We start from the raw sequence: 23,109 nt of genomic DNA, 5'->3' as shown, positions 1-23,109 counted from the left end.
GCCACTCAGGGCGCGCGTGCGAGGTGCTCGCTTGCGTAATCTACCTGCGTGGCGCCGCCGGCGGTACCCTGCACAGCCTGCTAGAAACTGAGACCCCGGGTGGTGACAGCTCTGGGCATCGCCCCTGGGTCCTCGGGACGAGGGCACAGAAGGTCCCGAGTCTCCCAGGCCACACGAAGCAAGTCACTGCTCTTCCTGGCCTCAGTTTACTCCTCCTGATAAAGGAGGCCATAATAGTGCCTCACCTGGCTGTTGGGCTCTTTCTCTTTAGGGCAAGGCGGGTTGGAGGGGAAAATAGGACCTGTGCTTACCGCCGGAGCAGGGCGAGAGTGATTCTGGGCCAGTTCTGAACCTCTCTGAGATTCGGAGATCTCTTGTCAGTGGGGCTCCTGGACAACTGAGTGGGTTGATTGATGCGCGGCCCAGCACGCAGCAGTGCTCGAGGCAGGGAGCGTGTTTATCAAGAGGGATAAACTTGATACGAACTCTGTACGAAGGAAGGTGTAGGTGGATGGAGGGGTGTGTGCTGCCACTAAGCACAAGAACCCCACGGGGTGGCCTGCCAAAGTTCAAAACGAGGGAGACAGGTTGATCTGGACCCAGGAACTACAGTGCTGAATCCTAAACCGGGGAAAGATGAGACCTAGAAGAGGGAGGTGGTAACCTAACTGGAGGGTGAGGAGGGAAAGAGCCTGCCACAGATGAGGCATCTATAGGGGTGCTGTTGAATAACTGAGAGCAGCTGACTTAAGCCCGAAGTGGGTACTTCTCCCTGGGCAGATGGGAGGTCTGGGACAGGCTCCTCTGGCAGAAGGGCTCCTGGCCACCCTGTCCTAAGGTGGATCAGTCACTTCCTTCTTCACCAGTTCCACAGCATCTTACTATGAGCTTGGCATTCGAGGCTTCTCTTGGCAGGGCCCTGCACTCCTAGCCTCTCCTTGCACATTGCACCCCCATTCCAGAGAGGTTTAGTTAAAGGTGGGGGTTACCAAGTCAGTCAGATCTTGGGCAAGTCACCACTCCTCCAGAGCCTCAGTTTCCTTATCTGGAAAGTGGAGGTCATGGCAACCCGCCAACCTGGTTGGATGGGAGCCTGAGCTGTTGTGTTGCACCTCGCCTGGGGCCCACGACTTTGTAGCTCCTGTCCTGCACTGGGCTTATGTTTTCATTCATTCCAGAAACCTTTTCAGAGAGTCCCTTTGGGGAGTGTGGGGGACAGGAGGGAAAGAAACCTGGTCCTTGTAGCCGTTCGTCTGCTCCCTGCCCTGGGCAGAGGACATGGGGACTCAGGCCAGCCTGAGATCACTGGGACCAGAGGAGGGGCTGGAGGATACTACACGCAGGGGTGGGCTGGGCTGGGCTGGGCTGGGCTGGGCTGGGCTGGGCTGTGCTGGGCCAGGAATGCAGCGGGGCAGGGCTATTTAAGTCAAGGGCCGGCTGGCAACCCCAGCAAGCTGTCCTGTGAGCCACCAGCATGGATGACATCTACAAGGCTGCGGTGAGGGACAGGGCTGGGTAGGGCTGGGGTGGGCAGGCCCACTGGGGGCTCACTCAGCTGAGAGTGCGGGGTTAGTAGCCCCAGGGAAGTGGTGGGGACCAAGGAGAAGGCCTACGTGCCTTCAACCCAGGCCCTCACAGGGACAGTGATTCTGGTGTTTGAGGATGCAGAAGGGGTAGGGGGTTCCGGGTCTGAAGGGTGGTGGAGGAGGTTGCAGCTTTCAGCATCGTGTCTCACTCTCTGTTTCTAAGTGTCTGTGGTCTGTGGCACTGTCGCTCAGCCACATGTCTCTGCATTTGTCTCTGGACGTTTTTGCCTTTCTCTTTTCATCTCTTCCTCCTGAGCTGTCTGAGTCCCCATTACTGTCTCCCTGTCCCCAACCCCCATTTCTGCCCCTCACATTCTGCTTCTCACATGCTCAAAATCTGCCACCCCACTCCAGCCCCTTGGCGGGCCGAAGATGCTTTGGAGGGTGGAGGGTGTGAGAGGAGGGGGCTGTAGAGCCTGAGTCCTGGGCTGGAGATGGGGCTTTGAAGTTTGAGGCAGGGAAGTTCTGGACATGAGGGAGAACCAAGGAAGAAGGAACAGAGAACTGGGGCCCCAGCTCCCATCATGCCTGGCAGGCTCAGGGCTCAGTGGCTTAGCTAGGGGTGAGAGCGAGGGAATGAGGGCTGGGGAGTGGTCACCCCAAGCCCCTGCAACCTCCTGGGTCACTGAGGGTCTTCAGATGCTATTCTATCCGGGGTGGTGGTGACCTCCCCCAACCCCAGAGCAAGGACATCCTGGCATGGCCAGCTGTCCCCAGGGGAACCCCTCCCTCAGCCTCCCTCACTCCTGGGCAGGGAAGTGCTATAGCCAGCGCTGGGGGCATGCCTGCTTATCCTGTGGGAGTCCATGGAGCCGGGGTGGGGACAGCCCTCCACCCAGTGCCCATACAAGGCCTGGCGGAGTTGGGGACTAATTTTGGCTTCTGAGGCGGCACTAGCAGGCCAGGGGGCCAGATAACGCTGCCCCACCCCCTGCATGCCAAAGTCCCCAGAACAATCACCAGGTTTAACTTTGTTCCTCGTTAAAAATAGCCCAGTGGCCACCCTGGTCAGGTTACAGTGGGTGGCTTGCCTGCCTCCACACTGGTTTTATTGTCCCAACTTGAGGGACAGCTGTCCTTCGGGCCACCCAGCTTGAGTTTCATCAGGGGCCGAAAGGGCATTGAGTGGTCACTGACTATTGTTACTGAGGGTCACCTTGGTCCTGAAGGGGGTGCCCACCTGTCACCCTGGCCCTGAGCCCAGTCGCAGTGAGGCCAGCTGGGTCACATCAGGGCTTTGGGGGCAGGGAGGGAGGACTGAGACCTCCACTCTGTGGCCTGGAAATAGCCTGCCTCCTCCAGCTCCAGCCTTCTCACCTGTGGAATGGGTTGGTTTCCTCAGCAGCAGCTATACCTGAGTCTGAGCCTTGAGATTCCCTTTCCTTTCTAGGTAGAGCAGCTGACAGAAGAGCAGAAAAATGGTGAGAACCCCTATCACACATGTGGGAGACCAGCGGGTCCAGGCTGGCATGGGGACCCCTTATCAGAAGAGGACCCCAGGCCAGAGACCAGAGGCTTGGTCCCTCTTGCTCTGCCCTCAGAGAGGTCTCCGAGGGAGGTGGGCAGGTTGGCAGGTGGCCCCAGGGTTCTGGCCCTCCGAGGTCCTGGCTGCTGAACGCTGACTACTGTGCCCCCCAACCCCTGAACACAGAGTTCAAGGCAGCCTTCGACATCTTCGTGCTGGGCGCTGAGGATGGCTGCATCAGCACCAAGGAGCTGGGCAAGGTGATGAGGATGCTGGGCCAGAACCCCACCCCTGAGGAGCTGCAGGAGATGATCGATGAGGTGGACGAGGACGGTGAGCCCCCTCCTCCCCAGGCTCCAGAAGAACCCCAGCTGTCTGGGGGCTGGAATGCTGGCTCTGTTTAGCTGGGAGCAATTTAGCCTATCCGAGCCTTGGTTGCCTCATCTATAAGATGGGCATAATGGCTACACAAGCCTGGCGTTTGGTGTGAGGATGCGGTGAGAACATGGGGGTTCGTGTCGAAGGTGCTGCCTGCAGTACCTACCCTGGCCTCTGTAACGGCCATGCTGCCCACCCCCAGGCAGCGGCACGGTGGACTTTGATGAGTTCCTGGTCATGATGGTTCGGTGCATGAAGGACGACAGCAAAGGGAAATCTGAGGAGGAGCTGTCTGACCTCTTCCGCATGTTTGACAAGTGAGCACGTGACCCTTGACCTCTGACCCTGACCCACACTCAAGCCGAGCTGTACAGGAGGGCAGTCTCAGATTCCAGGCCTAGGGACCCTGTGGCCTCTGCCTGATAGGGGAGAGGGATGCCCCATCTCCCAGTGTCCCTGCTCTGCCTCCTGGGGCATGGGTGGGGCTGCCTCATGCCCTCCCCACAGCCCTACCCTGAGCCCCCTCCCCACAGAAACGCTGATGGCTACATCGACCTGGATGAGCTGAAGATAATGCTGCAGGCTACAGGCGAGACCATCACAGAGGACGACATCGAGGAGCTCATGAAGGACGGAGACAAGAACAACGACGGCCGCATCGACTATGATGGTAAGCGGGTGGGCGGGCTGATCCCCTGCCTCCATGCCCTGCCCAGCCCCTACCCTCAACCCACACCTGCCCCTCTTTCCACAGAGTTCCTGGAGTTCATGAAGGGTGTGGAGTAGATGCTGACCTTCACCCAGAGCTGCCTATGCCCAGCCTCCAACTCCAGCTGAGTCCTGGGGTTGGGGAGGGGGTCGGGGTCCCAGGACCTGAGCCTGGCCATGTCCTCAACCCCAAATCCCCCGACTCCCTCCCCAGATCTGTCCTGGGGGATGCAAATAAAGCCTGCTCTCCCAAGGTCTGCTGTCTGGCTCTGGTGTCCCTGGGCCGTGGACTCATCCCCAGGACCCACTCTTACCCAATGGCCGCTTCCTTCCCTGTCCTAGGCAGGCTGGCTGCAGAGCCTGGCGCCTGACCACCGCTCCACACTGCCTTCTGCGGGGGGGTGAGATGAGATCGGAGACTGCCGTGTGGCCTGCCCTGCTTGCTGCCCTCTATCACTCCTCAGGCCCAGGCACCATCTCTAGGGATTCAGCATCTGGAGTCTGTGGGGGCCTAGAACCCCCACAAGTTCCTGGGGGCCATCACTTTGGTCAACCACTGTGGCAGCCTAGGGGTCCTCTACTTGGAGAGAGTGGTTCACTGTGGTACACAGCCAGGCCCTGGATGCTCCCTGGCACAGCAACCCCTGTTACCTCTCAGCCGTGGCTGGAACGGAGCTGAGCCTGTGGGGTCCCTGCAGGCTCACAGTGCTAGTCCACCCGCCCACTTGCTTGTATTTCCTGCCAGCAACATTGACTCCCAGGGACAGAGGGGCATGGAGTCGGGTCTATCTCCCCTCACCTGTTTGGCCCAGAGAGGTGCAGGGACCTGTCAAGGTCATCCAGTGAGTGTGGGGGAGAGCAGAGCCAACTGGCTTCCAGCCAAGGGCCCTGTCGGATGGGCCACATCCAGATGGGCATGATTTCCAGTTCCCGTGAACCTCAGAGGCTCGTCTCTTGTGGCCCAGTCTCTCTCCCTGGCAGGGACGGAGGCCCAAGGCCTGGCAGCTCTCAGCTTAGTGGGAGCACCCAGTCCAGAGCTGCCGCCAGACAGTGATGCTGTCTTGGGGGCGTGGGCGTTGGGGACTGCAAGGAAGTGGAAGTGTCAGCAGAGGTGTTCGCAGGAGGGACAGCTGCCAGCAGCACCCAGGCTGTAGCCAGAATGCCGTCAGCTGTCCTTGCCCCGCCCAGCCACTCCACTCTCTCTGCACCTGTGCCCCAGCCTTGGCATTCCCCAGACAGGCCCGGCATTCCAGAGATGGTCTTGGAATTCTAAAGATGCCTCTGATGGAGGCCAGTGCTAGCAAGAGCTTTCTGGTCCCTGGAGAGACCTGAGGGGAGCAGAGAGGAGTCCCTTCAGGCCTGCCCTTGTGAGCTGGAGAATTGGGGACCTCTACAGACACCCAGAGTGACCCAGGAAGGGTGACATCCGAGGATAAAAGGAAGCGCCACATCGGGCAGCACCAGCAGCCGGTGCACCACCCAGTGGTTCACTCACACACCCACCACACGCACAGCACAGGGCTGGATCCTGGGGCATGTCACAGTGAGGCCCAGTCCCTAATCTGGTGGATTTTTTTTTTCTTTTTTTTTGAGATGGAGTCTCACTCTGTCACCCAGGCTGGAGTGCAGTGGTGCGATCTCAGCTCACTGCAAGCTCTGCCTCCCGGATTCACGCCATTCTCCTGCCTCAGCCTCCTGAGTAGCTGGGACTACAGGCGCCCGCCACCACACCCAGCTAATTTTTTGTATTTTTACTAGAGATGGGGTTTCACCGTGTTAGCCAGGATGGTCTCAATCTCCTGACCTCGTGATCCACCTGCCTCGGCCTTCCAAAGTGCTAGGATTACAGGCGTGAGCCACCGCGCCCGGCCTTTTTCTTTTTTTGAGACAGAGTCTTGCTGTGTCACCAGACTGGAGCGCAGTGGCACAATCTCGGCTCACTGTAACCCCCTGCCTCCCAGGTTCAAGCGATCCTCGTGCCTCAGCCACCCAAGTAGCTGGGATTACAGGCACCTGCCACCACACCCGGCTAATATTTGTATTTTTAGTAGAGACAAGGTTTCACCATGTTTCCCAGGCTAGACTTGACCTCCTGAGCTCAAGTGATTCGCCCACCTTGGCCTCCCGAAGTGCTGGGATTACAGGTGTGAGCCACCGTGCCCAGCCTAATCTGGTGGAATTTTAAGGAGATGAGTACAGTGGGAAAACCAGCATGGGCTGGAGTGGGGACTGGAGGCATGGTGGGCCCATGAGTTACAGTGGTCTGGGAAAGCTCCCTAGAGGAGCTGACTCTGCATGAGATCTGGGGGAACCACAGGGAACCAGCCATGGGAGGCCATGGAGAAAGACTGGGAAGGTCTCAGGAGCAGAAAGGCAGTGTTGGGCTGGAAACCAAGCCCCAGCAGTCTTGAGAGACATGGGCAGTGCCAGGCCCCATGAGGACCCAGTCAATGTGAGGGGTGATGGCTGCAGAGGGCAAAAGGGGTGGGAGAGAGGGAGCTAGGAGCTGGCCTGAAGCGGCGGCAGGCTTTGGGCAAGAAAGCCCGGTGGCTTCCAGTACAGTGGGGTGCTGGGGAGAGTTGGGGGGGGGGGTACATGGATTCAAGGCACATTTTGGAACTAGAATGGACAGAGTTTGCTGAAGGCTTGAATGTGAAGGGTGAGAAATAAGAAAATCCAAAATGACCCTTAGCTTTTTGGCCAAACTGCCATTTCCTGAGATATGGAAGTTGGGAGGAGACACAGGTTCAGCCGTGGGGTATTGGGAAGTGGAGCTTACTTCCCAACACTAGGTTTTAGTGGGGTTTTTGCTTTTTTTCTTTTCATTTTGAAATTCCAGGCTTGCAAAAATAGTACAAAGAACTCCCATTTACAGGTACCCTAGCTTCCCTAAATGTTAACATTTTAACCACAGAAGGATCAAACACAGGAAATGAATATTGACATAAACATTGCTAATTAATCTGCACAGCTTATTGAAGTTCTGTCAGTTGTCCTAAAGTCCTTGTCCTGGAGCAGGAACCAATCCAAGATGGCACTAACGTGACCTCGTCCTCCTGTCTCCTTACTCCCCACCAGCCTGTGACGGTCCTCAGTGTTTCCTCATCACCTCTGAAGAGCTGAGGCCAGTTATTCTGTAGAATCTTACTCACTTTGGGTTTGTCTGGTGGCCCCAGGGTTTGGGAACTTGCAGGCCCCCAGGCCTCAGCCGCCTGAGCAGGAGGGTTTCCCTCTGCCTGAGCAGAGGGGTGGGAGCCTGACAGGAGTGAGCTGAAGTACAGGGGAGATGGTGGGTGTGGGCAACACCCAGGGAACAGAGAAAGGAACCCAAGCTGAGAAGCAATGTGGGGTCCAGGGAAGCTCAGACAAGGGCCACGTGTGCTCGGGTTGAAGGGAGTGAGGATTGTCAGGAAGGGGCAGTGGGGGAAGGAGGGCTCTGCCACGTCCTGGCTCTCTTTTCATCAGCTGTGGTGGGGAGGGGGACAGGTCCTGGGACAGGAGGAGGAGATGAATGGCCCTGCTTGCAGATGGAAGCCCCAGAAGATACTGTAGGAGGGTTGGGGTGGGGAGGGAGGAGCTGTGAGGGATGGCTGATGGGAGGCGGGGGGCTCACCCTCTGCAAGCAGCTGGAGGTCCGTGGGGGTGGAGGGGGCATGGCATTGTCCTAATATCCCTGTTCCATCCATGAAATTGGTGGGGAGGGGACTGGGGGCGTCCATTCCTTCCAGGCATGCCCACCCCAGAATTCTGGCTGGGAGAGGCTGGGCTGTGACCCTCCACATATCCACCTGGTGGCACCTGCTGCATGAACACGCACTTCACATAGGTATCAGCCCAGCTCACCATCTCCCACCAGTACATGGCATTTTGTATCCTTCATGCATCACCTAGTTTTGCCTGTTTTGCTGCATCCTTTCCATTTCTGGGCTTTTGCTTGGATAGTGCTTCCTCCATGAAGCCTCCCTTGATTTCCTCCATCAAGAGCAATTGCTGGAGCATCTTCCACTGCTCCTGCTTCTTTATATTGTGTTTGCCTGGTTACTGCTAGCGTCCTCAAGAGGCTGCTGTTTCTGCTGGGTGGCCCTGCTACCCCAACACAGGGCCTGACACAGCGAGTTTGGGGGCCTCCTGCAGTTCCTTCTTTGTCCACTAGATGACACACGATGCCCGTGTCTGGGCCCATTGATCCTCGAATTCAGAGCACCCTTGTGGTCTTTCCCACCTGCAGCTGGCAAGCAGGGGGGCCTTTAGAGACGATCCCTACCCTCTGCCCCCAGGCCTGGAAAACTGAAGCCCAGAGAGGGAGAGGACCTGACTGAGGCCACACACATTAACAGTAGAGTTCGGACTCCCAGCCTGCCACAGGCTCTTTCCGCAGTGTGGAGTAGGCTGCCCCCACACCCTGCCCCAGTCGACCCAGGCTTCCCTGCAGCCCCTGCTGGGTGTCTGGCTGAGCTGAGACCCCAGGGTGGGCTGGCAGGCTGAGGAGTGTTGGGCCTCCTGCCCGCCGCTGGTGGTCACATGCTGGCTGAAGGGCTGCCTAGCTCAGTCTCCAGTTAGAAGTTGGCCCCAGCTTGGGCAGTGTGCTGGCCACACCTCCCCAGGGAAACAGAGACAGAAGCAGTCCACTCCAAGGTCCCAGGATATGGTCACCCTGACAGCAGCCCCTGCGCAAGCCCACTCATCAGGTTATAAAGGCTGCTTACACCCAGGGTGGCTGGTCCCTGGCCCTGGGAGGAAGAGGCAGACCCAGAGATGGAAGGGCCTTGGCCAAGGCTCTCCAGCAGGGCCAGAGGCAGGGCTGGGCTGAGCTCCATCACTGGCCTCTGTGGGCAGCCCCTTGCCCACCTCCAGGCCAGCCCCCTGCTGAAGAAGGCATGTGTGAGTGAAGGGAGCTGGGGACAGGGAGGCAGAGTTGTAGGTCTCTGGGACCTGTCATGCTGACCCAAGAAGCCAACCTGTTTCCATTTCAGGATTGAGGTAGGGGAGGAGGGTGGGGTCCCCATACTCCCAAGAATGCCCAGAAGCAAAGGAGGGTCCCAGGAAGGGGCAGAGCTGAGCTGGACCCATTCTCAGCCTGCTCTGTGGCCTGGGCCAGGTCCTTCCCTCTCTGAGTGCCCCCCAAGTTCCCTGACCACCATCAGAGGGCCCAGGCCGGTCCATGTGGGAGGCCCAACCTGCAGGAGCTGTTAGAATCCTGGGAACTCAAACTCCAGCTCAAAATTAAAATCTCTTTAGTGCCCAGGGCCTCAGGTTCTGAGTGTAGGGTTCTGGGGTGGGGTGAGGTGGCGACTGTTCTGGGGCAGGGAGCATGGGGAGGTCCTGTCACTCACCCCAGATTCAGGCCCTCAGTCCCATTTCCCCTTTGGCCCTCTTCTGTGGCTTTCTCTGCCCCCCGCCACCCAGTCAGTATTCAGGGTGGGGGAAGTGACCTCTAAGAGATCATAGGTGTCTGTAGGGCCTATGAGGCATGGGGTCCCTGGGAAGAACCATCACTGACCTGGGGAAGCTCTGGACCCTGAGTCTCTGGAAGGACTGGAGGCCTGAGGGAGGCAGGGCAAGGGGAGGTTCCCTCGGCATGGAGTCCCCTGATGCCCCTGTCCCCTACCCCAAAGCAAGCCTGGTGAGCTGAGATGGGGCATGTAGATGTGGGGAGAGGCTGGGGTGCCTGGAAGCCAGATGGGGACAGGCCTGGGTGGAAGAGGCTGGGCAGTCATCTCTTGCTGGCTCTATGAAGTGTTGCCGGACCTCAAACACCTGTCTAGGACATGGCGCCCCTTGGGCTGGGAATGGCCCTCCACCCTTACCCAGGGGAGCTGGAGAGTCTGGCCAAAGCTTCAGGGGGCTGGAATATCCTGGAATTGGGGCAGGGCCAGTTTGGAAGGTCTCTGCTGTGTGCAGTGGAGGGGCAGAGAACAAGGCAGAGCCCAGCTAGGCCCCTACCCAGCCCATCAACTTTAACCTCTGATCCCTGACCTCCCTTCCAGGCTCTCTCCCCACTTGTCACTTTGCTGGAGCCTGGGGACCTGCATTTGTGGACATTTCTGTACACATGGCCTGTGCCCTAGCTGGGAAGATCTTCCCAATGGGGAGCTGGCCAGTGTGGCACAAAAGCCTGCACTGGGCCAACAAGGTGGAAGGAGAAGCGGCAGGTGGACGGCAAGGCCCCAGCCTCCTTCTCTCCTCCGCCCCTCTTCCCGCCCAGGACTGGGTGGAGCCACTGCCTTATAAGTGGTGGCCTGGTGGCAGCAGAGCAAACTACAACCGGCGGCCAGCGGGACCGGAGGGCGGCTCTGCAGGCAGGCAGCAGTGGTGCCCTCAGTTCCCCAGCATGGCCCCCTCGGCCTGGGCCATTTGCTGGCTGCTAGGGGGCCTCCTGCTCCATGGGGGTAGCTCTGGCCCCAGCCCCGGCCCCAGTGTGCCCCGCCTGCGGCACTCCTACCGAGGTACCAGCCCCTGCATGCCCTGTTTGTGTGCATGTGCCGTTTGTGTGCGTGCGCTCTGTTTGGGTGCATGTGCCGTGTTTGTGTGCCTGTGCAGTGTTTGTGTGCATGTGCCCTGTTTGGGTGCATGTGCCGTGTTTGTGTGCGTGTGCCGTGTTTGTGTGCGTGTGCCCTGTTTGGGTGCGTGTGCCGTGTTTGTGTGCGTGTGCCGAGTTTGTGTGCGTGTGCCGTGTTTGTGTGCGTGTGCCGTGTTTGGGTGCGTGTGCCCTGTTTGTGTGCGTGTGCCCTGTTTGGGTGGCTTGGGCTCTTGGGTGCCTGGCCAGCTGTAGGGGAGGGAGCCTCTCCCTGCACAGCTCTCGGGGAGTGGGAGGGAGGCAGGTCCTGGGAGACAGGACCAGGGTGGCGGTGGGAAGGACCTGACGGGGAGTGCTGAGAAAGGGACAGATGGAGACCCTGAGAGAGCTCAATAAAGATGGGGAGGAGACAGAGGAAGGGACCAGGCAGGGGAGAGTGACAGAGAGGGTGGGGCTGAAGGGTCTGTCTGGGCTCAACTGGCACTTTTTGCCCAGGGTGGCCAACGGGAGAGCAGGCAGCATGCTATCCGTTGGTCCTGGGGCCACAGAGAAGGGGAGGACCCCCCTTGCAGCCCACTTCCCAGAGTGGGCTTGTTCATGTGCTCCTGCACCCAAGAAGCGCCCCAGCCCAGGGGGAGTTTCACCTCCCCTTTTTGCACATCCCAGCCTGGGGGTTCCTGTGTTCTACCCTAGACATGTGAGCCGGCTCAGGCCTCCATGGATGGGCCCAGGGAAGGCCCGAGACAGGCTCTTGGCAGATCCTTCCTGAGGAAACCAGAGGGGTGACCACCTTCCCCTGGGAAGCCCGGTCTGCTGGGGGAGATGGCGCTCGTCCCTGGAGAGGCTGAGGGGAATGTGGTCTTGTTCCGGGAGCTGTGGTTTTGCGGGGAGGTCAGACTACTAGAAAAAGCCCCAAATAGGGAAAGTTCCCCAAGGTACTGTCATCCATGGAGGGCTTCCCGGAAGAGGCCGTTGATGAGTTTTGGGGGTGGAATGGGTGTTGGGTAGAGGTGCTTCTGTAGGGAAGGCATAGGACACTCTGGGCCTTCCCAAAGGTGGCCAGCACCCCCTTCCTGCCACATCCTACTGCCCCCATTACCTCCACCTCCCCAGCCAAGCCCGGAGGACCTACCTCAGGATCTTCAACTCCTGGGACCGATGTCCCCAGACAGCTCCCTGCTCTCATCTCTGGGGTGGGATAGCCAGCATCTATGGGGAGAAAATTGTCTTTGGCCACATCCCTGGACTGGAGGTGGGAGCCCTTCCTGGCCATACCTGCCCTTTTCTGCACCCAGGCCATTGCCAGGGGTCCCCTCTGCTGGGAACAGTTTCGCCTGCTGGCCCACCCTCCAGCTGAGTCAGGCGGCCTGCAAAGACTCCCGCCCTTCCTCCAGGATCTTCCAGCACTTTGCTCTAGTTTCTGCTGGTTGGGGCCTTCTTCCCTGGGGACTGGGTAGGGCACAGATGGGACAGTGGGAAGATGTTAGCTGCATGATGAAGGGCTAAGGAATGGAGGGGTGGGAGGTAGGCCCCAGGGTAGGCTGGGCCAGGTGGGAGGCTCTGAGCCTCCCGTCCCACCTGTCCCCAGGAGCCATGGTCCGAAAGCCTTCCAGCACCATGTGGATGGAAACATTTTCCAGATGTGAGTGTGCCAGGGGTGGATGCTCAGCCGGGGCCTCCACCTCCACTCCTTGGCTGGGGAACTAGGCTGAGCTGTGGCCCTGATCCGCCTCCCCATACATCCTCCTAGACCTCCTGTCTGCCAACCGCTCTGCCATCTTTCTGGGCCCCCAGGGCTCCCTGAACCTCCAGGCCATGTACCTAGATGAGTATCGAGACCGCCTCTTTCTGGGTGGCCTGGACGCCCTCTACTCTCTGCGGCTGGACCAGGCATGGCCAGATCCCCAGGAGGTGAGCTGGACTGGCAGGGAAGAGGGTCTGTTTGAGAACTGGGCACCTCCAGATGGGAGGCCAGATGGGGAAACTGAGCCTGTGAGATCAGGGGAGGACCTGAGGTCAGCGGGGCTGTGTTCCAGGTCCTGTGGCCACCGCAGCCAGGACAGAGGGAGGAGTGTGTTCGAAAGGGAAGAGATCCTTTGGTGAGTGCTGTCGGGAGGGATGGTCCCCCGACCTGACACCCTGCCCTGACCCCCCAGGACAATCCGTGACCACGCTCCAGGTACCTCTACCAGGGGCATTTGGAGCAGATCTTGAGGGCTTTTGAAGGCCTGCTGGGAATGTCACACCCACCCCCCTCCCCAGAGCTGACTGCCAGACAGGGCTGAGCCTTGGGCCCCAAGGAGATGGTGGGCACCCCCTCTCACCCCTCAACCACCCCCTCCTTCTCCCCGCAGACAGAGTGCGCCAACTTCGTGCGGGTGCTACAGCCTCACAACCGGACCCACCTGCTAGCCTGTGGCACTGGGGCCTTCCAGCCCACCTGTGCCCTCATCACAGTTGGCCACCGTGGGGAGGTGAGCCTGGGCCAGGCCCCACAAGGGACTGGGAGGCAGTGACATTTCCTCCCTGCTGCCTGAACATTCCCATTGAGCCTGGGTAGGGACAGAGGGGCAGGGGCCTGAAAGGCGCCTTTGTGTTGGGGAGCTGACCCCATTAGAGGGGCCCTGGATGAGGACGCCTTCCGCCCACCCCCGCTCTCTGGCCGCACGCGAGGGCTCCTGCTTGGGTGTGGGCTGCTGGTGCTTCTCTCCCAGGTGACGCCCCTCCCTCCCTCTCTCCCTCCCACTAGCATGTGCTCCACCTGGAGCCTGGCAGTGTGGAAAGCGGCCGGGGGCGGTGCCCTCACGAGCCCAGCCGTCCCTTTGCCAGCACCTTCATAGGTGGGTGATGCCCAGGCCAGGGTGAGAACAGGGAGGGTGGCAGCTGGCCTATGTCACTGGGAAGGGAGGGACCCGGCTGCTGGGCCTGGGCCTCCTCCCCTGACTCTGTTCCCCAAACCCCACCCCAGACGGGGAGCTGTACACGGGTCTCACCGCTGACTTCCTGGGGCGAGAGGCCATGATCTTTCGAAGTGGAGGTCCTCGGCCAGCTCTGCGTTCCGACTCTGACCAGAGTCTCTTGCACGGTGAGGCCTGCCCCTGGAACTGGCAGGGGTGAAGAGGCTACCTTCCCAGCTAGGACACCAGCCTCCAGTGGGAGTCCCCTGCCCCATTCCTCTCCCCACTGGGTTCTACTCCCATCCTCCCCTGTGGGGCCCCTCCACCCAGCATGACCCTGTCACCCTTCCAGACCCCCGGTTTGTGATGGCCGCCCGGATCCCTGAGAACTCTGACCAGGACAATGACAAGGTGTACTTCTTCTTCTCGGAGACGGTCCCCTCGCCCGATGGTGGCTCGAACCATGTCACTGTCAGCCGCGTGGGCCGCGTCTGCGTGGTAAGAGCTGGGAAGGGGTGGTGAGGTTCAAGTCCCTGCTACACCCTCCCATTCCCAGACCTTTCTCCCCCCACCCCTGGCCAGCAGTAGGGAAACTGAGGCAAGGATGCAAAGCTGACATGCATACCTCTCCCTGAGTGGGTGAGGGTAGAAGAGTGGATGGTGGGACCCATCCTCGTGGGGCCCAAGCCTGACTCTGGCCCCTTATCCTGCAGAATGATGCTGGGGGCCAGCGGGTGCTGGTGAACAAATGGAGCACTTTCCTCAAGGCCAGGCTGGTCTGCTCAGTGCCCGGCCCTGGTGGTGCCGAGACCCACTTTGACCAGCTAGGTGAGGGCCTGGCCAAGCAGGCCTAGGGCTCGGGAGTGGGGATGGCTGAGAGCTGGTGAGTCAGGGCATTGGCGGTGGCCATGACACTCATACTCCTTTCTCTACCCCAGAGGATGTGTTCCTGCTGTGGCCCAAGGCCGGGAAGAGCCTCGAGGTGTACGCGCTGTTCAGCACCGTCAGGTGGGCACACCCAGCACCCCGGCCTTGCGATGGGCCCCTGTCTTTGTCCCTGATTCGGTGACCTGTGACTGTATTCTCTGACTCTCTCTTTGCCTTTGCCTTGGGGTCTTTGCTTTTCGGAGTCTCTGCTTGCTGCAGGCACTGTCACCCTCTGTCCTTCCCATGGAACCAGGCTGTTCCCTTCTTGTCCTTGATGGCCACTCTGGCCTGACTGTCCCATGTGCCCCGGCAGTGCCGTGTTCCAGGGCTTCGCCGTCTGTGTGTACCACATGGCAGACATCTGGGAGGTCTTCAACGGGCCCTTTGCCCACCGAGATGGGCCTCAGCACCAGTGGGGGCCCTATGGGGGCAAGGTGCCCTTCCCTCGCCCCGGCGTGGTGAGTATCTGCTGGGGCCAGGCCAGGGAAGCGAGGCCTGAGCAGATGTGGGGAAGGGCTCCTTGGAGTGGCCTCATGTCCCCATGCACCCCCACGGCAGCGGACGTTGGCCAAGCCTGGGCTCCAGAGGGCCTGGGTGGGGTGGGGTGGGTGTAGTGGGAGAGGACAGCCCTCCTGCAGTGAGAGAGGTCCCCCTGGTTGGGGTGGAAACAGACTGGCGGTGGAGGGTGTGTGCTGTCTCAGGATACTTCAGGCACTCCCTTCCCTGCTGCCCACAGTGCCCCAGCAAGATGACCGCACAGCCAGGACGGCCTTTTGGCAGCACCAAGGACTACCCAGATGAGGTGCTGCAGTTTGCCCGAGCCCACCCCCTCATGTTCTGGCCTGTGCGGCCTCGGCATGGCCGCCCTGTCCTTGTCAAGACCCACCTAGCCCAGCAGCTACACCAGATCGTGGTGGACCGCGTGGAGGCAGAGGATGGGACCTACGATGTCATTTTCCTGGGGACTGGTAGGACAGCTGAGCAAGGGTGGCCAGGCTGGAGAGGGGTGTGGGGTCTCTGGCTGTCCCCCCCTGTCCCGCTGACCCCTCCTCCCTGGCCCCAGACTCAGGCTCTGTGCTCAAAGTCATCGCCCTCCAGGCAGGGGGCTCAGCTGAACCTGAGGAAGTGGTTCTGGAGGAGCTCCAGGTGTTTAAGGTAAGCAAGGGGCTGATGGAAGGGTCCCTCCAAGCCCCATCTCTGGGTCTGAGCCTGGCTACAGGGATGCAGGAGCAAGCCCAGTAGGGAGCCAGCCTGTCTTCACTGAATTTGCAGCTGGCAGGATGCTGGGGAGGGGGTGCAGAAAGAGATGCCCCCGCTCCACCCCGCACCTCCGCTGTGGCAGAGGCCTCGCAGCCACTTATGAATGACTGGAGGCCCAGAGCTACAGCCTGTGAGCTGAAAGTGCCTGGGGTGCTGGGAGGGATGGTCAAGGGAAGCAACCCTCTGCAAACCCCTGTAGGACTCAAGTTGCAAGGAGGAGATGGTTGAGACCCCAAGGCCCCTAGATGTTCTCTTGGCCCCTCTAGAGACTCAGGAAGGGGGTCGTCTGTGTTTGAGGGCCTGTTGTGCCTCCTGGACCTGAGCTGGGTAATTTGGGACAGCTGCCTCATTGCTGGGGAACAGGCTGAGAGAGGGGACACTCTAGCTCTGTGCTTTCAGTCAAGCCTCCTGCTTGGAGGCCAGCCATGACCAGGGGGCCTTTCTTGTAACCCATCGTCTGGGAAAGACTGTCTAGCCTTAGCTGCCAGGGAGTGCAAGACCCAGCCTGGGAGCTAGGTGGTTCCCACCCCAGGGTTGGAGGAGACTGAAAGCAGGGGTGCAGGGGCAGGTCTTGGTCCACCCCACCCACACTGAGACCCTTCTCCTTCCCCAGGTGCCAACACCTATCACCGAAATGGAGATCTCTGTCAAAAGGGTAAGAACAGCTGCCACCCTCCTCTTGGACCCCCCTTCTGCCCCTGCTCCGCAGCCTCCTCCTCTGCCCCTGCTCCACAGCCTCCTCGAGCTCCACTGTAGTCTGGGGAAAGCTGTGCTGAGGCAGGCCTGATTCGCCCCTGCAACAAGTGGCCAGTGGGCACTGGAGGCACCGAGTAAGTGGGGCCATGTCCAGATAAGGGGATAGTCACAAAGGCCAGTTCCTAAGGGAAGCAAAAGTGTGCCTGAAAACACAAAATCCAGATGTTAAGTCCAACAAGGCCACTTTTTAGAGGCCTACTATATTTGCCAAGTGGCAAAACCCGTCTCCCCATATTTATCTGCTCCAGTGTATCTTTGTGTAAATCCTAACTTTCGTGCAAGGATTGCTTAAAGCAAGGTGCACCTCTAAGGTCAGGGACAACTCAGGATAAAGTCCCCTGGGATAGAGGGCAAAGGTCAGCACCTGGGAGGGCCTGGAGAAGCCCCTTAGAGAAAACATCCCAGGTCTTGGTTCTCCTCCATCCCTTCTGTGTCCTGGCACAGAATCTGGTATGCAGCAGATGGGTGATAAACACTTTTTGTTTTTTGAATGAATCCAAGAGGTTCTGGAAGACTTCCTGCAAGTGGCAGGGGTCTCAGGAAGCTGAGGGGCTGAGAGCCTGGCTGCGTGTGGGCGAAGCCTGGGCTCACCTCAGGCTCTGCTTCTGTCCCTCCCCAGCAAATGCTATACGTGGGCTCTCGGCTGGGTGTGGCCCAGCTGCGGCTGCACCAATGTGAGACTTACGGCACTGCCTGTGCAGAGTGCTGCCTGGCCCGGGACCCATACTGTGCCTGGGATGGTGCCTCCTGTACCCACTACCGCCCCAGCCTTGGCAAGCGCCGGTTCCGCCGGCAGGACATCCGGCACGGCAACCCTGCCCTGCAGTGCCTGGGCCAGAGCCAGGAAGGTGAGTGGTGGCAGGTGGGAGGGCCCAGACTGGGCTGGAACTCACCCCTGTGGCCCGGCTCCACCCCTGTGAAGTGCATTCTCAGATTGGTCTTGTCATGACGGATAGTCCTCAGTTTCCCTCTCTGTGTAGCTCCTGCTAGTGCATGGAAGCAGGGTCTTTGGACACAGTGGCTGGCTTGGGAATCCACGCATGCCTAAGTTCTTGTCATACTAGTGGGGCTCCTGAGCTGTGGTGTCAGGTGGTGGCACTGGGATCTGGGTCCCATAGTTCCCAAGCTGAGCCAACCTCTGCCTCTCTCCAGAAGAGGCAGTGGGACTTGTGGCAGCCACCATGGTCTACGGCACGGAGCACAATAGCACCTTCCTGGAGTGCCTGCCCAAGTCTCCCCAGGCTGCTGTGCGCTGGCTCTTGCAGAGGCCAGGGGATGAGGGGCCTGACCAGGTGAGTGAGGAGACCCCTGCCTCTAGCCTCTGTGTGTCCTGAGGTCACCTCCCATCCTGAACCCCAAGACCTGAGCCCCAGAAAGGGGTTCTGGGGGGAATCTGCCAAGATTAACCTAAAAAAAGTTTGTATTAGGCTCCTGGGGTGCCTAGAAGGAGGTGCCCTATTTTTGCCTTTTGGGAATGCCCAGGCCAGATGTGGCTGGAACTCCCCCAGTCTGAGGGGTGGGTGATGGAAGAGAGAGAAGAGGGTCTGGGCAGGCCAGTAAGTCTTCCATGTTTACACACATGGCTCATCTTTGAAGGATTCTCTTCTCCAGGGGTTCTTGGTTCTCTTCTGCCCCAGGCAGGGGAGGGGGCTGTGCCCTGGGCCCAGGACTAGGCTTCAGAACCTCCCTATGCTACACACACACAACAGAAGAGAACCTTCTGGGTCCCTAACCACTGGTCCTTGCCCTCCACCCTCAAAGCCTGGCCCCACACTTCCTCCCTGGAGTCCAGCTGTCTGCTCAGGCCCTCTCCTCCCCCATCCGGAAAGGTCTATCAACCCCAGGGATGGTTTAAGTCTGGGGCCTGAGGATGGGCATTGGCCGGGGCAGGGAAGGGGAGGGGCAGGAGTGGATTGATTACAGGAGGGGCTCTCCCTCCAGCCTGGGAACTGGCGGAGGCCAGCCTTGGGCCAGCTGTTGGGCTGGGCACTGAGAAGATTCCCCAGGGGAGGAGGGGAGCAATAAGATGGTGTTTCACAACACTAGCTAATGGCTCAAGCAATCCACCCCCAACACACAGATGTGCAGACTAAAACCCACACAGGGTCCAGGCCAGAGGCGGGCTGAGATCAGGGCGGCACTCCCACTTCCCACGCTGTGATGGGCGATCAGCCCACCCTGGGCTGGGGCTGTCAGCTCGCACCGTTGGGGGAGTGAACGGTTCAGACCAGGATGGGAAGGCCGTGTGTGTGTCTCTGTGTGTGTGTGCGTGCATGTGCATGTGTGCGTGGGCGCACGCACATTGTATGTGTGTAGCATAGGGAGTTTCTGAAGCCCAGTTCTGGGCCCGGGGGCACAGCCCCTCCCTTGAGAAAAGCCTGTAGATGGGATGGTACCTCCAGAAGGGCTAAGGGGATAACATCTTAGCCCCTCTGTTCCTTGGGAATGTGTGCCAGGGCCCTCCGAGGCCAAGATTGGAGTCCTCTGACTAAGGGAGAAACCAGCCAGTCAAATCCTTGAGAAGGCCCCTTCCTGGGCTATGGGAAGGTGAGGCCCCACCTGAATTAGCTGGTGGTCTAGAGGAGGCCCAGACTGCCACGCTGCTGGTCCCCTCCTGGGAAGGGGAGAATAGGGCAAGAAGTGCCCAGGCACTGGGCCCCAAGGATGGCAGAAAAGCTGGGGCAGAGAAGCCGATGGTAAACTCCCACCTTGCACCCTACTCACGCCCTCCCGCCCGCATGGCAGGTGAAGACGGACGAGCGAGTCTTGCACACGGAGCGGGGGCTGCTGTTCCGCAGGCTCAGCCGTTTCGATGCGGGCACCTACACCTGCACCACTCTGGAGCATGGCTTCTCCCAGACTGTGGTCCGCCTGGCTCTGGTGGTGATTGTGGCCTCACAGCTGGACAACCTGTTCCCTCCGGAGCCAAAGCCAGAGGAGCCCCCAGCCCGGGGAGGCCTGGCTTCCACCCCACCCAAGGCCTGGTACAAGGACATCCTGCAGCTCATTGGCTTCGCCAACCTGCCCCGGGTGGATGAGTACTGTGAGCGCGTGTGGTGCAGGGGCACCATGGAATGCTCAGGCTGCTTCCGGAGCCGGAGCCGGGGCAAGCAGGCCAGGGGCAAGAGCTGGGCAGGGCTGGAGCTAGGCAAGAAGATGAAGAGCCGGGTGCATGCCGAGCACAATCGGACGCCCCGGGAGGTGGAGGCCACGTAGAAGGGGGCAGAGGAGGGGTGGTCAGGATGGGCTGGGGGGCCCACTAGCAGCCCCCAGCATCTCCCACCCACCCAGCTAGGGCAGAGGGGTCAGGATGTCTGTTTGCCTCTTAGAGACAGGTGTCTCTGCCCCCACACCGCTACTGGGCCACCTGCAGAAAAGACTGGGGTCTAATGGAGGGGCTGGGTTCTTGAAGCCTGTTCCCTGCCCTTCTCTGTGCTCTTAGACCCAGCTGGAGCCAGCACCCTCTGGCTGCTGGCAGCCCCAAGGGATCTGCCATTTGTTCTCAGAGATGGCCTGGCTTCCGCAGCACATTTCCGGGTGTGCCCAGAGGCAAGAGGGTTGGGTGGTTCTTTCCCAGCCTACAGAACAATGGCCATTCTGAGTGACCCTCAGAGTGGGTGTGTGGGTGCGTCTAGGGGGTATCCCGGTAGGGGGCCTGCAGGGAGCCAGAGGAGGGTGGAAATGGCCTCTAAGCTAGCACCCCGTAAGAAGAGCCTACCTGACCGACTTGGGGAGGGAACACAGAGGTGTTGGGAAGATGGAGCAACAATGCACCTCCCCTCCTGTCGCGCCGTGATATCTTGGTGGCTCCCTGCCACTGCCCACCGCCTCTTCTCCATCTGAGAATCACGGAGAGGTGTAGATAATCTAGAGGCATAGACCGCTAGAGCCCCCAGGGATCTGGGGTGGTCAGGGCTCAGGCTTCACTTTGTAAACCAGGTGGGGGCATCTCACAGCCTGACTTCCCTTCCCCAGGCCAGGGTTGCTGGGATGCCTGCCCCTCCTGAGAGGACCCCCTCCCCATTGTCAGGCTCTCCATGTCCACGAGCGGGGAGGGGTGGGTTCTGGGGCATTGTTGTCCCTTGTGTCTGTGGACTAGAGATAGGGTTGGGGAGCTGGGGAAGGGTGCAGGCGGGAAGAGTGGGCTGTCTTTCCCAGGGTGATGCAAGCATGCCGCAGCCCTGGAGGCTGGGAATGTGGAGGCTCTGTGAGCCCTGCAGCCCTCAGAATCAGGGCCAGGGATGCAGAAGATTGAGAGGATATGGAGATGGAGAGAGGGCAGGAGACCCTTAGGATAGACTGTGGGACCCAGGCAGGAACAGGTGTCCACAAGAACTCAGGATGGCATCAGTTAGCTCAGAAGCCACCTGGAAGACCCAGTGTTTCCATCTCTGGAATCTCTGTTTTATGCTAAATCGATTTAGGAAGACTGTTTTTCTTTTAAGGGGGAAAACAAGGTAGAGAAAAAGACGAAGAAGTGTAAGTCCCGCTGATTCTCGGGGGTAAGGCTCGGATGGCAAGGACGCGTTCTGCCTGGGCATGTAGGGGAGGTGTTTTTGCCATCACCAGTTTCTCAGGCTGGGGAGCACAGAGGGGAGGAGGAGGACTAAATGAAAAGTTGTTCCCAGCCTGCACATGAACACATTCATGACACACAAAACTGACTGGAAGGAGATAAGAGCACTGGGTTTGAGATTCCCTCCATTAAAACAACCAAGACAAAGAAAGGAGGGGAAAAAAAGATAAAAAGCAAGCCAGGGTTCCCTGCCCTATTGAAACTCAAACCCAGACTGCCTTGGGTTTTATCTTTCCCTTACCCCTGGCACCTCCAGAGAACTGGGACCTGAAATAGTCCCTCCTTTCTCCCCTTTGACCATGTAATAAATGAACCAGAAGCACTGAGATTAACCTATCAACGCCCTGAGAAGCCTTCCGGCCTGCGGTGCTGTCTGCTGGGAGGTCAGCTGGTCAAGGCAGAGGAGGAGAGGAGGAAAGGATGGGGGCTGAAGAGCAGAAGGGAGGGGAGACAGAGGGGATTAAAGAGGGGAGGAGAGAGTGCAGAGCTCCAGGAAAGGGTATCAGAGCTGCAGCCAGCTCTGCCCTCTACCCTAGGGAGGCCAGAAAGACACAAACAGCCCTCCGGGCCTTTATGCTGGACTCTGACTTGGCAGGCTCCAGGCAGGGTCCTCTGGGAAGTTACTCTAGAAAACGAAGGGAGGAGGAGCACAAGATCCTCAGCAACGAACACCTGCACTTAGAAAAAGTGGACAGCTTCTGCCAGCCACACCCTACCCATGGTACTGTATGCTACTAACTCCTGGAAACGCCCCGTAAATGCAAGTTGTTTTTGTATTTGTGTGTTGAGATGGGCCTTGTGGTTTCTCTGTTCTCAGAGCACATTTCTTGTAATTACTATTGTTATTTTTATTGTCATGACTGCCCCTGAGCTCTGGTGAGAAAAGCTGAATTTACAAGGAAAGGGATGAAGTTAATATTTGCATCACATAATTATATCATTACTGTGTATCTGTGTATTGTACTAAATGGACTGATGCTGCGCACATGAGCTGAAAATGAAGAGCCCTCCCATCCCTTCCCTGAGAAAGAAGGTCACCCTGAGTGACCTCTGTTTCATGATTTCCCAAACAGGTTTTAGAGCTGGAAAAGGACTTAAAGAAAGAGACTGGGTGGTGCTTTCTAGAAAGGAGGAAGATGGGTATCAGGGGAAGGAAGGAGTTAGAGGGCTTTGTCTACAAAGCCGAGATTGCTCATTAAATGAGGAACATCCTGGCCTGTGGGCTTCTAAGACTGACCTTCTTGGGACTTCAGGAGGATCTTGAACTAAAAGAAAAAAAAAAAAATTGGCAAAGGGCAGCTGGGCCCGTAGGCAGCTCTGCTCCTTTTTCACAACAACACTTGACATTTGTCACAGTGACACTTGGCATGGTTCCTGCCTTCATCCCAAGCCACATACCAATGGATATTAAGTCCTCATGGCTGGGGGACTGGGGCTGTGCTGTGGGGGCTGTGGCTTCTGGAAAGGAGGGGAGGCCCCGAACATCTGACCTATTGGGCACACTGCAGGAGGTCCGTCTGGGCATGGCTCCCACTCCCCACTGACATCAACACCCCAGCCCAAAGAGCAGAATCCACTGATGCTGGAGGAAGATGGAAGGGTCATAACCCCACCTTCCCAGGGAGACTTCCCTGGGCCTCTTGCCTGAACAGGCCCCTCGATCCATGCTGTAGACTAGGGGTCTTAACAGGTCAGTCATAAGTCTCATCTTGCAGTCTGGGCCCTGGAGCTGGCCTTTCCTTTTGTTCCTTGCCCCCTCCACGATCACTTAGGCCTGACAGAACCTGAAACCCTGTCACCCCACCCCAGGAAGCATCATCACCTCTGACTGAGAAGTGTCACCAGGGCACCCACCTGGCACAGTGTGCTGGGCTGGGAAGGGTGTGCGAAGGCGGCCTCCAGAGCCCCCTTCTTCCCTCATGCATCACTCTCCCGAGGGTGGTCCGGAAGACCCCTCTGGACCAGACCCCTTCCTGGTCCACACCACCTCCCCCTCCCATCTCAAGCCCTATTTCCTGCCTCAGCAATTTCAGCCTCTC

General features: G+C 59.0%; 2 protein-coding genes across 5 annotated transcripts; both read left to right on the top strand.

The window, feature by feature from the left end:
- Positions 1-2: 2 nt before the first annotated feature.
- Positions 3-4,392, top strand: TNNC1 (troponin C1, slow skeletal and cardiac type). The gene is made up of 6 exons (XM_001172150.6): positions 3-1,498; positions 2,977-3,007; positions 3,238-3,384; positions 3,632-3,746; positions 3,963-4,099; positions 4,184-4,392. The coding sequence occupies exons 1-6, from the start codon at positions 1,475-1,477 to the stop codon at positions 4,213-4,215; spliced, it is 486 nt and encodes a 161-aa protein (XP_001172150.1). The 5' UTR covers positions 3-1,474; the 3' UTR covers positions 4,216-4,392.
- A 5,772-nt stretch (positions 4,393-10,164) lies between these two features.
- SEMA3G (semaphorin 3G) lies at positions 10,165-22,020 on the top strand. Of its 4 annotated transcripts, XM_016941237.4 has the most exons (17): positions 10,172-10,583; positions 12,243-12,296; positions 12,405-12,565; positions 12,691-12,753; positions 13,009-13,128; positions 13,404-13,494; positions 13,623-13,739; positions 13,904-14,049; positions 14,265-14,379; positions 14,490-14,559; positions 14,792-14,936; positions 15,215-15,446; positions 15,542-15,633; positions 16,352-16,393; positions 17,114-17,342; positions 17,647-17,786; positions 19,240-22,020. In XM_016941237.4, the coding sequence occupies exons 1-17, from the start codon at positions 10,190-10,192 to the stop codon at positions 19,708-19,710; spliced, it is 2,682 nt and encodes an 893-aa protein (XP_016796726.3). In that variant the 5' UTR covers positions 10,172-10,189; the 3' UTR covers positions 19,711-22,020. The 4 variants fall into 4 exon arrangements, with proteins under 4 accessions (XP_054537914.1, XP_009443865.4, XP_016796726.3 ...); XM_009445590.5 differs by lacking the exon at positions 17,647-17,786 and having other exon boundaries at positions 10,168-10,583; positions 19,240-21,243; XM_001172139.8 differs by lacking the exon at positions 12,243-12,296 and having other exon boundaries at positions 10,175-10,583.
- Positions 22,021-23,109: the final 1,089 nt, after the last annotated feature.

Source organism: Pan troglodytes, chromosome 2, assembly GCF_028858775.2.
Source record: "Pan troglodytes isolate AG18354 chromosome 2, NHGRI_mPanTro3-v2.0_pri, whole genome shotgun sequence".
Taxonomy (NCBI): domain Eukaryota; kingdom Metazoa; phylum Chordata; class Mammalia; order Primates; family Hominidae; genus Pan; species Pan troglodytes.
The sequence above is the reverse complement of the archived record's forward strand: the minus strand, read 5'-3'. Positions and strand labels throughout refer to the sequence as shown.